Here is a 12,211-nt window from a genome sequence, read left to right as displayed (position 1 = left end):
CCCACCTCAGCGTGAGCGGCCCTGACTGCCGCCCACCGGGCAGGTCAGCCACTTCCCAACCGCAGCCACCACGTGGTGGGGCTGAGCTGCGCCCGCCCTTCGGGAATGGGTGGGGCAGGGGGGTGAGTGGAGTGGGACCCCACACCCCGGAAGCCCATCTGGCTGCTGTCTCGTCCTACCTGCCTTGAGCCTCCTGGGCCAGCCTGCTCGGGGCTGTCCGGCTGTGGGTTCCCCAGGGGTGGTGGCTCTCAGGTCCCACAGAGTCCTGGGTGGCATGGCTGGCAGGGGTCCCTGCGGGGAGAGCGTGGCTGCCGTTGGCGAGGGTATTGGGGGGGGCGGGGGGAGCGGTGGTGGTGTTGGATTCTGCGGGCTCTGCTCTGAGCTCCCGCCCAGAACCCCCACTAGCCTGGGGCCTGAGAACAGCCACTCGTCGCTCACTCCCGAGAGCCCACACGGGCGCCAAGCTCCTGCGGAAGGGACGAGCACGCAAGGAACTAACTGCAGAGGACGCTCTCTTCTGGGCCCAGGTTTGGCCAATGTCAGGGGTGAAGGGCGGGGTGCATGCAAAAAAGCCAGGGAAAAGGAGTCTGGGTCCCAGATGGACCCCCACACCAAGCAGGCACGGGGGCCTGACTATGGGTCTGGTGTGAGTACAGCTAGACTCTGCTCCTTAAAGGGGGCTGGGGGTGGGCTGCGGTTCCCAGAAGGGTAGGAGCTGGGGACCGTACATGTGGGTTCCCCAGCAGGCTGAGGCTGACTTTGGGATCCCCCAGGAACACTGGGGGACTCACAGCCTGGTTGCCCAAGGTGGTTAGGGCCAGAAAGCGAGACCTCCTGAACCACCTAGGCAAAAGGAGAGGTGGCAGATGGGGACGAGGTCCTTAACAAGGCTGGGGCCCAGGGCCGGGGCAAATGCCCGCCCGCAAGAGCACAAAATGGCGCCAGGCTCCTCGGGAGGGGCGGAGGGTGATGCCCGGCACCTGGGACAGGAGTAGGCGGTCTGCACAGGGCCATCGCGGTGGGGACACAGGGGCAGTGGTATCAGGCTAGGGGAGGATGTGAGCCCACCCGCACCCCCAGGAGCCTTACAGACTCCCAGCCGGGCCGCAAGCCCAGGTCCAGATTCAGAGCCAGGGACCTGGGCAGTGGGGCGTGGGCAGTGGGGCGTGGGCAGTGGGGCCCAGAAAGGCTCCAAGGCCCCCAGATCTGAGCGAGTTCCTCCTTAGATGCTGCCAGCCCTGGAAGGAGAAAGCGGGGGGCACTTCAGCACCAAGTCCTTCCTAGCTCCTGCCATCCCAGGCGTCTGGACTTCTGACCCCACAGACGCCCTGGCATCTGGCCCTGCCCTGCCGGCTTCTCTCCTCCTTCAGCACCAGCCACCCCCAACATCTGTTCCCCAATCTGCTCTGGGGACCTCAGGGCGGGTGGCAAATGTGGGGGCTCTGATCCCAGACCCTGAGGCCGTGGCCAACAGGCGGGGAGCTGAGATTATTAGAATCCTCAGAGATCCAGGCACACGGTCCTCCACCCGGAGCCCTAAGGGGAACCCGGGCATCTGCTGTCCCCACCCCACGGGGCTTCTGCCCCCACTTCCCAGCACCAGAGCCCTCCAGGTTCCAGCCCCCAGGCATCCGTCCTGCTCCTCAGCACGGTTCTCGGGGCTTTGCACTTGGGTGGGAAAGGGTTAAGGGCGGGGGAGGCTGGGGTGGGTGGCAGGGAGGCTGGTTGTTTGGCGATAATCCCCCTCCGTGCCCTGGGTGTGGAGAACACAGTTAGGGCCCCACGTGGGAAAGGGCCTCGCTCTGATCCCCGCGGGCTGGGGCCTGGCCTCCCGCTTCTGATCCCCGCCGGCACGGGGCTTCCCCTCTGCTTCCCTCCCCTCCCGCCCTCCTGCCTGGCCAGGCCCAGGCCTGCTGGGCTGTCTGCTCTCCTCCTGCTCGCAGGTGTCTCTGAGCCCACCCGCCTGCCTGCCTGTCTGTCTGTCCCGGCCCCCCAGGCTCCCTGGCACCCAGTCCCCCGATTCCCTGTGGACTCTGGGTGCCGGGCGCTCTCCGTCTGGGTTTCCTGTCCTCTCTCCTTCTCTGCGCCTGGCCTCTCCCAGAGGCCTGTGTCTCCTCTCCCTCTGTCTTTGCTGTCTGTGCCTCCATCCCTCTCTCTATTTCTTTGTCTCCGAGTCTCTGTCTCGACATCCCCCTCCCCTGCCCAGCCCTGCCTCCGCCTGGTGCCCTCTCTCTCGGTTTCCCCATCTGCCCCCTCCCGCCCCCCGACACTGACAGATAGCTCTGGGGTGTTAAGCTGAGGATTAGTTCAGGCAAAATTCTCGATTTTGCTTGCGTTCTTTCCCCTGTGGGTTATGTAAACAGTAATTCTCCCCAGATGGAACTATTTTCCTCGCTTAGAAGCAGCCGGGGAGGGGGCTTGGGCAGGGCTGGAGGTGGAATGCTGGGGTTCCTCAGGGAGCCTGGCCTGGAGGGTGGAGGCTGACCATGAGGGCGGCTGGAGGCCCTCAGCCCGGCCACTCCTCTCCTCTGCAGGTACTGCCTCCGCTGGGACCATGCCTGTGACCTTTGCCCTCTTGCTCTTCCTGAGCCAGGCCACCGCGGACCCATGCTACCATCCGGGGGGCCAGCCCCGCTTCTGCCTCCCGCCAGTGACCCAGCTGGCTGGCATGGCGGCCTCCTGTCCCCAGGCCTGTGCCCTCTCCCCGGGGGCAGACCCTGGCCCCCGGGCCACCTGTAATGGCAGCCTGACCCTGGCCCTGGGTGGCCCCTTCCTCCTGACATCTATCAGCTTGCGCTTCTGCACCCCAGGACCCCCAGCTCTGGTCCTCTCTGCCTCCTGGGCCACGGGAGGTCCCTGGAGATCGCTGTGGCGCAGACCCGCCTGGCCTGGGGCCTTGGGGGGCCCTGAGAAGGTGACCTTCCGTGCCCCACCGGGCCCTAAGTCCAGTGTAGTGGCCAGTCACCTCCGCATGGAGTTCGGGGGCCGGGCAGGGCTGGCGGCAGCTGGAGTGAGAGGCCGCTGCCAGTGCCATGGCCACGCAGCCCGCTGTGCCGCCCGCGCCAGGCCCCCCCGCTGCCGCTGCCGCCACCACACCACCGGGCCGGGTTGCGAGAGCTGCCGCCCATCCCACCGCGACTGGCCCTGGCGGCCCGCCACGCCCTGGCACCCCCACCCTTGCCTGCGTGAGTCCTGGGCCCGCTCTGCCACCCTCCCCCACCAACCACCCAGCCCAGTGACTCCCCAGCAGCTGCTCCCCTGCCCTTCCCTCCTCCTCCCTCCCCCCACCCCCGACTGTGCTCCAGCCTGGCTCCCCTCGTCACCTCCCCCCTCCACCTCCAGACCTCCAGCTGCCCACTGCTCACTAGGGGGCCAGTCTCTCCACCATGATGATGCTATGTGAGCACCCAGCCCAGGGCCTGGCTCATTGCGGGTGCTCAGGTGATATTTAAGGAGAGGTTTTAGGGGAAAAGGGCGGCTGGACCGTTCCTGACTCATCAAATCAACCACATGCGGGATGTATTTATTCATTAAATACATATTTATCGGTCACCTACTATGCGCCAGGCAGGTATTGTCATCAGGCCCATTTCACAGATGAAGAGACTGAGGCTAGGGTTGGGAAGTCCCTTGCACAACGACACACAGCCAATAAGTGGCAGGGCCAGAATCGGGACTCAGGAAGCCAAGTTCTGGGGTCTTGGTTTGTCCCTGCCAAGTTCTCATGAGGTGCTGTCACACTAGGTGGTCTAGGGCAACAGACAGGAGCATGGCCACGACAGCCTGCCATGACAGACAAACTGCCTGGGCTCCAGTCCCAGCAACTTGCTTACTGGCTGTGTGACCTCGGGCAAGTGGCTTAACCTCTCTGTGCCTCTATTTCCTCATCAGTAAAGTGGGAACAGTAACAGCATTTCCTTTACAGGCTGTAGTGACAATTGAGTGAATATACAGAAAGTCCTTAGAATAAACAAGGTACCTGGCACGAAGGAAGAGCTTCTGGAGCCTCTGCCAGCGTTCCCACTCCCCACATGAGGAAGGGGAGTCCTAAGGGGATGCGGCACTTGCCCAAAGCCTCACTGCCAGCAGGGGGCAGCTCTGGGACTGGACTCCTTCCTGCAAGCTGCGCCACCCACTTGGCTGGACCATGGACCAGCCCTCCCCAAGCCCGCTCAACGACTCTCCCCCTCCACCAGGCTTCCAGAGTCTAGGCCCTTCCCCCTCCCTCCAGCAGCCCCTCCTCAGAGACAGCCTGTAGCCCTTCCAGAGGGTCTGAGTGTGTCACCAGGCCCTGGGAGGGCACTGCTCTCCACCAAGAGACACACACACACAGACACACACACACACACACACACACACACACACTCGACTTCCCTGGGCCTCCCTCTCTCCACCTCCCACGTCCTTTGTCTGCGCCCCTCCCCATCTCTTTCCTCCTGCAACATCAGGTGGACTCACAGATCATCCCACTGTCCTCGGCTCCCCACTCTGTCCTCATCCCCACTGGGAACTTCCCAGGAGGCCCCGTCCTCCCTGGCCCTCTGTCCCCGCTACCTCAGGGCATCTGTTCCCTCGATCCATTCCCACCAGCCAGATCTGATGCCCCCAAAGGGGAGTGAGGGAGGGGAGACTCACGTGGCCTGGTGGTGGGGCGGGGTTCCTGCTGGGCCTGGACAGGGACTGGGAGTCGGGGAGGCAGTCGCTCTGAGGATCACATCCCCCGGGGCTGCGCTGGGCGCTGCCCTCTGAACCTGGGTAAGAGACAGACAACGCTGTGGTGGAGAAGGGTCTGTGCAGATAGGCTGAGACTAACACCCGTGGCGGGGCCGCAGGCTTCACACGCATGGGCATCTGGACCCGTCCCCTGATCCGAGTTTTCCAGAGGGAAGTGAGGTGAAGTGGTCACTCAGGTCACAGACTCCACCCACTGTGAATCTGAAGAGCAATGCCCCCTCTAAGGCCCAAAAAACCCTGGAGAGAGGGACTGAGAGCCCCACTGGGGGGAGGAAACCCAGGCTGAGAGAGGGGGAGTCACTCACCAAGAACACACGACTGTCTCGGCTCCCTGACGTCCCCACTACCTCGGGGCCCTCCAGACCTGCCAGTACAGGCCTCGCAAACTTCTTGGAGTCAAAAACTCCTCAGATCTCTCCAAAGAGCGGTCCACGAACCCCTGCATCAGCATCCTACTCTGGGATGCTTGCCGGAAACACAGAGCCCTGGGCCCCAGAGAAGGCCTGGGCTGGTGCTGGAATCCGTTGATCTTTTGAAACATTTCCCCGGTAATTGCGATAAGGAGGAAGCTTTGAAAGCCACTGCCTGAGAAAACCTGATCACTGCTCCCCAGGAACACGTACATGCTCAGGAGGCCTCATGTGAGCCGGGTGAGAGGCGCTGGAGCGTGGGGGCTGAGAGCACGGACTCTGCAGCCAGAAGGGTTCCAACACTGCCTCTGACCACTCCTTCGCTGTGTTACCTTGGGCAGTTGACTTCAACTCTCTGAGCCTCAGTGTTCGTTTCTGTAAGATGGGGATGATGAGAGAACGGGCCTCACAGAGCGGCTGGGAGGATGAAACCCGCCACTCGGCACCTGGCACAGGGGAGCTCTAAACAGCAGGAACATGCTCTGCGTCAGGCCCTGGGTTAGGGGCTTTATATCCACGTGATTTCATTTAAACCTCATGAAGCAGACACTCTAAATGCCATTTGACAACAAGGGAAGCTGAGCTGCAGAAAGGAGAAGCCACGTGCCCAAGGGAGGCGGTGGGATGCGTGCACACAGGGGTCTGACTCCACGGCCCACGCCTGGAGCCGTCACTTGTCTTTAAGGCCCGTGGTTTCACACACATATTCAGGAGGTCCATTGGTCCCCTCGGGTTTACCCAGCTCCGGTCCACTGCACCCATTTTAAAGAACACAATGAAGAGGTTCTGGGACCCAGGCTTCCCAGGGACCTGCAGGCAGTCTCTTTATGTTGTACCCACGCTGTATTTCCTTTCCATAGGGCGGTGGGAAGAAAGCTGGGGACAGGGAACAGAAAGCCCGGGACTGACATGCCCCTGCTCCATCTTGCTTCTAGCCTGCTCCTGCAACCAGCACGCCCGACGGTGCAGGTTCAACTCTGAGCTGTTCAGGCTGTCGGGGGGCCGGAGCGGGGGTGTTTGCGAGCGGTGCCGCCACCACACAGCGGGGCGGCACTGCCACTACTGCCAGCCGGGGTTCTGGAGGGATCCCAGCCAGCCCATCACCAGCCGCAAGGCCTGCAGGGGTGAGTGGAGGCTACAGCCCAGCCTAGGAGGAAAGGAGGCAGGACGGGACTCCTGGGGCTGAGGGAGGAGGGGCTGGGGCCTGGACCCCTGGGTCTGGGGGAGGAGGGGCTGGGGAATTGGGAGGGAGCCTCTGGGGTTCAGACACCCCAGATCCCCAGCTCCTCTCCTCATGTAGCCTGCCAGTGCCACCCTATTGGCGCAACAGGTGGCACCTGCAACCAGACCAGCGGGCAGTGCTCCTGCAAATTAGGGGTCACCGGCCTGACGTGCAACCGCTGTGGTCCTGGCTACCAGCAGAGCCGCTCCCCCAGGATGCCCTGCCAGCGTGAGTCCTGAGGGGCAGGGCCACAAGTCCTAAGTGGGGCGGGATGGAGACAGCCCAGATCTCCAGTGGGCAAAGGTGGGGAGAGCTGGGTCCCTGGGAGATGGGAGCTAGAAGCTGGAGGCTGGACTCTGGGTCCTTGGGCAGGTGGGGACTCAAATTCCAGGCTCCTCAGTCTTGGGGAGGAAGAGGCTGGGAGCCCGGACTCCTGGGTCTGAGGGAGGAGGGGCTGGGGCCTGGACTCCTGGGTCTGAGGGAGGAGGGGCTGGGGCTGGACTCCGGGGTCTGAGGGAGGAGGGGCTGGGGCCTGGACTCCTGGGTCTGAGGGAGGAGGGGCTGGGGACCAGGACCCCAGGTTCTGAGGGAGGAGGATGCTTGCCCTCTTAAGGGAATAGACAGCTGGTATCTGGAATGCCTGGGTTCCTCTAGGGCTGGGGAGACTACGGCTGACTTTCTCCTTTGCTCTCTCATAGGAATCCCAGAGGCAACTACCACCCTTTCTACGACCCCTGGTGCTTATAGCTCTGGTAAGACAGGCTGGCGTGGAGATCTCCGGCAGCAAGAGGGATCGGGGATGGGCTGATTGGGCCCCCAGGTGGGGATACAGCGCTGGCCCATGGAGCCGCGACCAAAGGGTTTGGGCACCCCAGCCATCCATCAGGAGGGAATGCGGGGACGGGCAGGGGCAGAATGCTGTGGTCCAGGCCTCGGGAGCCCACTGCAGACAGCCTGACCCTCCCCAGACCCTCAGTGTCAAAACTACTGCAATATCTCGGACACCAGGGTACACATGAACCTTCGGAGGTACTGCCAGCAGGACTACGGTGAGTGCTGGGGAGAAAGAGGGCCGGCCGCTGCACAGGTGTTTGATGACTGCCTCCAGGCCACCTTCTCAGACCCTCAGTGTTCTGATCTGAAATGGGAAGGGATGCTGGACTCTTCAAGGGCCCTTCCTGATCCAGGACCTAATGGGATAGAAAACGAGTTGGGGGAAGGGGCAGTGGAGAGGGGAGTATTCACTACCTTCCTATGTCTTCTCTTCCCTCGTGTTCTTGGCCTGGCAGAGTTTCACCATCTCCTTCAGCCCAACATCCCTGAGGGAAGGAGGTGGCCTCCTGGGGATGAGAGGGGAGCTGGTTGAAGAGAATGGGTCCTTGCCCTGTTCTGCTACCTCAGACCCTCCCAGCCTCCCTTTGGGGTCCCAGATATCTGAGCCTTAGCCCCACTCCCACAGAGACTGACCCCACAATTCTCTAACTCATCAGTCTACACCAGCCCCATGACCCCAGGGCCTAGGACCTCAGGAAACTCAGCTCCCTTAGACACTTAGGAGTTCAGCCCAGCCCTTGAGTCTACACCAACCCCTCACTTCCCTCCATGGTAGAGGAGCCCAGACCTCGCCTCGCTGAGGATCCTCATCTGGCCATGAGCATCCTCAGACTTGGAAGGTGCAGCCTTCTCCCCCCACCTCCCACGAGATCTTCTGCCCCACAGACCCAGCTTGCTAGCCAGAGTCCTGCCCCCAACACGTCTCATCTCACCCCCTAGGAAAGTACATTTCTCTGAATCACCACTAGTATGACCTCAACCATCAGGTTCCAGGGACAGACCTCCTTCTAGGCCCTAAATTTATCCCAGAGCCCCTCCCCCAGCAATACCTCCCTTTCCAAGGGCTCCGCTCCTGATACCTTCTGACCCCGTTGCATTACAGACCCGGGACCTGCCTCTTCTGCTTGTTTCCAGCCCCACCCACCGTAGAGTCCCCCTAGCTCCCCACACCTTTAATTCCTGCATCCGCTGCTCCTACTGTGACCCCCAAAGTCCCCCACCTGGCATATCCCAGGCTCCTAGGTACTTCGCCCTGTCTGGCCTCCTCTCCTCTGGAGTAGCCCCACCCTTCCCAATCACAATTCTGGAACCCCGCCTCACGCTCCATAATCCTCGCCCTCCTTGCCTTGACCACGTCTTCTCCAGCAGGCTCCACCCCTCACGACACAAGGCCAGATCCCCAGACCTCTCCCCTCAAAGGTTCAAGGTCTCCTTCCCGACACGATCCCGGACGCCCCCTCCCCCGGATCCCAGGCCCCTCCCCACCAAGACTGACTCCAGGGACCCTGGGGGCCACCCCGCAACCCCCCGCCCAGGCCTGACATTTCCCCTCCCCGCAGTTCTCCGCGCGCAGGTGCTGGCGTCCGACGGGGCGGGCCCGGCGTGGCGGCGGCTGGCGGTGCGCGTGCTGGCCGTGTACAAGCAGCGGGTGCGGCCCGTGCGCCGCGGCGACCAGGACGCCTGGGTGCCCGGCGCCGACCTGACTTGCGGCTGCCTGCGCCTGCAGCCCGGCGTCGACTACCTGCTGCTGGGCAGCGCGGCCGGCGGCCCCGACCCCGCGCGCCTCGTCCTCGACCGCCACGGCCTCGCGCTGCCGTGGAGGCCGCGCTGGGCCCGGCCGCTGCGGCGGCTGCAGCAAGAGGAGCACGCCGGAGGCTGCCGCGGCCTCCGACCTCCGACCCCGAGCCCCGGGCCCGAGCACTAGCGCCCCAAGTGGGCGGCCTCGAGCCCCAACAAGGAACTTTGCAGCGACGGTGAAGGAAGCCTTCCGCCTCGACGGTGCGTCCCTTAGCGAGCCAATCAGACGCCGCGGAGCCCGTGACGTCACTGCGCGCGCGCCAGCGCCGTGCAGGCACGAGGGTCGCTTAACCCGAGGGGCAAACTGTGAGCAGGGCCTTTGGTCTGTGCTTGGGCCGTTTGGCCTGTGACCTATGCAGCTGGTCCCCTCAATAAAGTCTTAAATCTTGGAGAATTTCGTCTACAAACCCTCTGCTCTGTGCTGAGAGGGTCTCTGAGGAGCAGATAAAGAAGGCCCCGAGTAAATCTAGGGAGCCAAAATATGCCTACGCTCCGTGCCAGAACAGCCAATCCAATGAAAGAGCTGGTCTGACGTCACTGGGTGCTAGTCAGATTTGTGTTCCCCGATGATTGGCCAAAAGCCAGCGGGAGGGGAGGGTGGCTAGAAAAGGCGGGAAATACGTCCAAGGAAAGGAAAGAGGTGCCAGATTTCCAGAAAGTTCCGCATTGAGGAACTTTCTGTTCCTGATGGGCTCCAGGATGTTCTCTGAGAAAGGAATAAAGGGACTTTGAGGGAATATCTGAAGAGGGTTCTGACAGGTTTATCTGGTCTTGAAGCGCCCCCTAAAGCCTTTGCTGAGAGAACAGCCAATTGGGAACCACAGAGTAGTATGACATCACTTGGTGCTAAGCAGAATTCTATCCCCACCCAATAGGTGGGTACCTCCAAGCCAGAGGGGTGGGGCTTAGAAGGCAGGAAGCAGGACTTTCCTTGCTGCCCTGACCTCTGCCCCCTGCACCCACAGTCAACAACGCAATTTCAAGTTTGAGTGACCTTTGTAGGAGAGTCACTGGGGGAGTTCTCTGAGGGGGTCTCAGGAGCAGAGAGATGACTTAAGGTCCATTTGGGCCTAGACAGCAACGCTGTTCTTTCCTGAGAGAAAAGTGGGCAGCTCAGCCAATGGGAAGTCAGGATGGGCCATGACGTCATAGGGTACTAGGCAGAGAGAATGAAGCCCCCCAGCAAACGTTTTGGGTACGCTCCTGATGAGACTGGAAAAGGCAGGAAATAGCCTCCAGGAGGTGACTGTTTGATCCCGAGCTGCCAATAATATCCTATAACTGGGGAAACTTGCCTTTGACCTGGAGCTGGGCCCAGGGTGGGGGCATCTTGGAAGCAAGAATTAGGAGTCTTGAAGAGATTTTCTAAGAAAAATTCTCTGTTCCATCAAAACGCTATATTCCTTATTTTTGCGCTTTTCATCCTCTCTTGAAGCCAATTCAATTGGCCATTCACTCCACCACTCCACCTTCAAATCCTGTGCATCAGCAAATCCTGTATACTCCAGCTACTAAATGTGATCATAATTCAACCGTTTTTTACCATTCCCACTGCTGCCACCTTGGATTATTACAGTAGTCTCCACACTGGTCTCCCCGCAACCCCCTTAGAGTCTTCTTCACATAGAAGTCAGGATGATAGTTTTAAAACCTAAATCGGATCATGTGATTACTGTGCTCCGAGCTTTTGAATAGCTTCCCATCTCCCTCAGGGTAAAATCCAAAGTTCTCGTCCTACTCTACAAGGCCCTTATGATCTACCCCCACCACATAACATCTCACCTCCTACAATCCCCCTTCATTCACACTTCTGCTGCCACACCGACCTTCTTGTTCCTTTAAAAACCAAGCACACTCTGTCTCAGGGCCTTTGCACTTGCCGTTCCCTCTTCCTGGGACACACTTCCTCCTATAACAGCAAACTAGTTCCTGTATTTGTACATCGAGACCTTCCATTTCAGTAGTCAGGTTAAGCTAGCTCTGTTGGCTTGACACAATGAAAGTTGATTTCTTGTTCAGGTACATGTCCCATGCAAGTCAGGAAGGGGTGCTTTTCCACATAGTCATTCAAGAGTCTGGGTTGAGAGGTATCCACCATTTTATCACTGCACCAACTGCAACCCAGGGCATACTTTTTTTTTTTTTTTTGAGGAAGATTAGCCCTGAGCTAACTGCTACCAATCCTCCTCTTTTTGCTGAGAAAGATGGGCCCTGAGCTAACATCCATGCCCATCTTCCTCCACTTCATACTGGGACGCTTACCACAGCATGGCTTTTGCCACACCTGGGATCTGAACCGACCAACCCCAGGCTGCCAAGAAGCAGAACATGCAAACTTAACCACTGTGCCACCGGGCCAGCCCCCAGGGCATCCTTAATCAATGTGGCAAGGAGAGAGAGAGCAATGAATGGTCCCACACAAGAAATAAATGCTTTGGCCCAGGAACAACTCTGGTCCTTCCACTCACAGCTCATTGGCCAACATTGCTTACGTGGGTCCACCCAATTGCCTGAAGGTGAGGAAAAAGAATTCCCTTATGTGTCTGAAAAGAGAGGGGAACCAGTGTGTTGATTTTCTATTGCTACCACAACAAATTATCACAAACTCAGCAGCTGAAACAATGCAAATTTATTATCTCGCTGTTCTATAGGTCAAAAGCCCGACACGGGTTTTACTGGTAAAATCGAGGTGTCAACAAGGCTGCATTCCTTCTGGAAACTCTAGAGGAGAATGTCTCCTTTTCATTCCCAGCTTCTGGAGCCCACCCGCGTTCCTTGGGCCACGGCCCCTTCCTCCAGCTTCAAAGCAAACAATGGCAGGTCGAGTCTTTTCCACACTTCAGATTTCTCCTGCCCTCACGTATTTTTCTCCTCACAGCTGGGAAATGTTCTCCGCTTTTAAAGACCCATGTGGGGGCTGGCCTGGTGGTGTACTGGTTAAAATTGTGCGCTCCACTTCAGTGGCCTGGGGTTTGCAGATTCAGATCCCAGGTGTGGACATATGCACTGCTCATCAAGCCATGCAGTAGTGGCATTCCACATGCAAAATAAGGAAGATGGGCACAGATGTTAACTCAGGGCTAATCTTCCTTAGCCAAAAAAAAAAAAAAAAGAGGAAGATTGGCAATGGAGGTTAGCTCAAGGGCCAATCTTCCTCACTAAAAAATAAAATAAAATAAAGACCTGTGTGATTAGATGGGGCTTACCCAGATAA

General features: G+C 59.6%; 2 protein-coding genes across 11 annotated transcripts in view; one reads left to right on the top strand and one right to left on the bottom strand.

Moving 5' to 3' along the window:
* Positions 1-9,218, bottom strand: part of LOC103544534 (galactoside 2-alpha-L-fucosyltransferase SEC1-like) — a 57,901-nt gene extending 48,683 nt beyond the window's left edge. Inside the window, exons 1-6 of one of the 10 annotated variants that reach the window (XM_070558135.1) lie at positions 8,942-9,218; positions 7,615-7,706; positions 7,388-7,504; positions 5,040-5,519; positions 4,636-4,751; positions 180-291 (exon numbers count right to left, since the gene is read on the bottom strand). In XM_070558135.1, coding sequence (XP_070414236.1) covers positions 180-276 — 97 coding nt within the window. In that variant the 5' untranslated portion in view covers positions 277-291; positions 4,636-4,751; positions 5,040-5,519; ... (1 more) ...; positions 7,615-7,706; positions 8,942-9,218. Of the gene's footprint in view, positions 1-179; positions 292-4,635; positions 6,299-7,387; positions 7,557-7,614; positions 7,707-8,941 lie in introns of those variants that run through there. The other 9 variants (XM_070558136.1, XM_070558137.1, XM_070558138.1 and 6 more) reach the window with 9 other exon arrangements.
* On the top strand, positions 351-9,391 carry NTN5 (netrin 5). Its single transcript, XM_070558124.1, has 7 exons — positions 351-527; positions 2,535-3,185; positions 6,080-6,268; positions 6,445-6,594; positions 7,065-7,118; positions 7,335-7,415; positions 8,760-9,391. Exons 2-7 carry the CDS (start codon positions 2,555-2,557, stop codon positions 9,122-9,124), a joined length of 1,470 nt encoding a protein of 489 aa, XP_070414225.1. The 5' UTR covers positions 351-527; positions 2,535-2,554; the 3' UTR covers positions 9,125-9,391.
* Positions 9,392-12,211: the final 2,820 nt, after the last annotated feature.

The sequence above is a fragment of the Equus przewalskii genome, chromosome 9, assembly GCF_037783145.1.
Source record: "Equus przewalskii isolate Varuska chromosome 9, EquPr2, whole genome shotgun sequence".
NCBI classification, from domain to species: Eukaryota; Metazoa; Chordata; class Mammalia; order Perissodactyla; family Equidae; genus Equus; species Equus przewalskii.
The sequence above is the reverse complement of the archived record's forward strand: the minus strand, read 5'-3'. Positions and strand labels throughout refer to the sequence as shown.

What these genes read in the sequence shown, in the direction of transcription:
- NTN5 (XM_070558124.1), top strand. Translation starts at nt 2,555, where the DNA reads ATGCCTGTGACCTTTGCCCTCTTGCTCTTCCTGAGCCAGGCCACCGCG. An exon ending in CAGCCGCAAGGCCTGCAGGG is followed by an intron (nt 6,269 to 6,444) that starts GTGAGTGGAGGC and finishes CTCCTCATGTAG; the next exon opens with CCTGCCAGTGCCACCCTATT. An exon ending in GTACTGCCAGCAGGACTACG is followed by an intron (nt 7,416 to 8,759) that starts GTGAGTGCTGGG and finishes CCCTCCCCGCAG; the next exon opens with TTCTCCGCGCGCAGGTGCTG.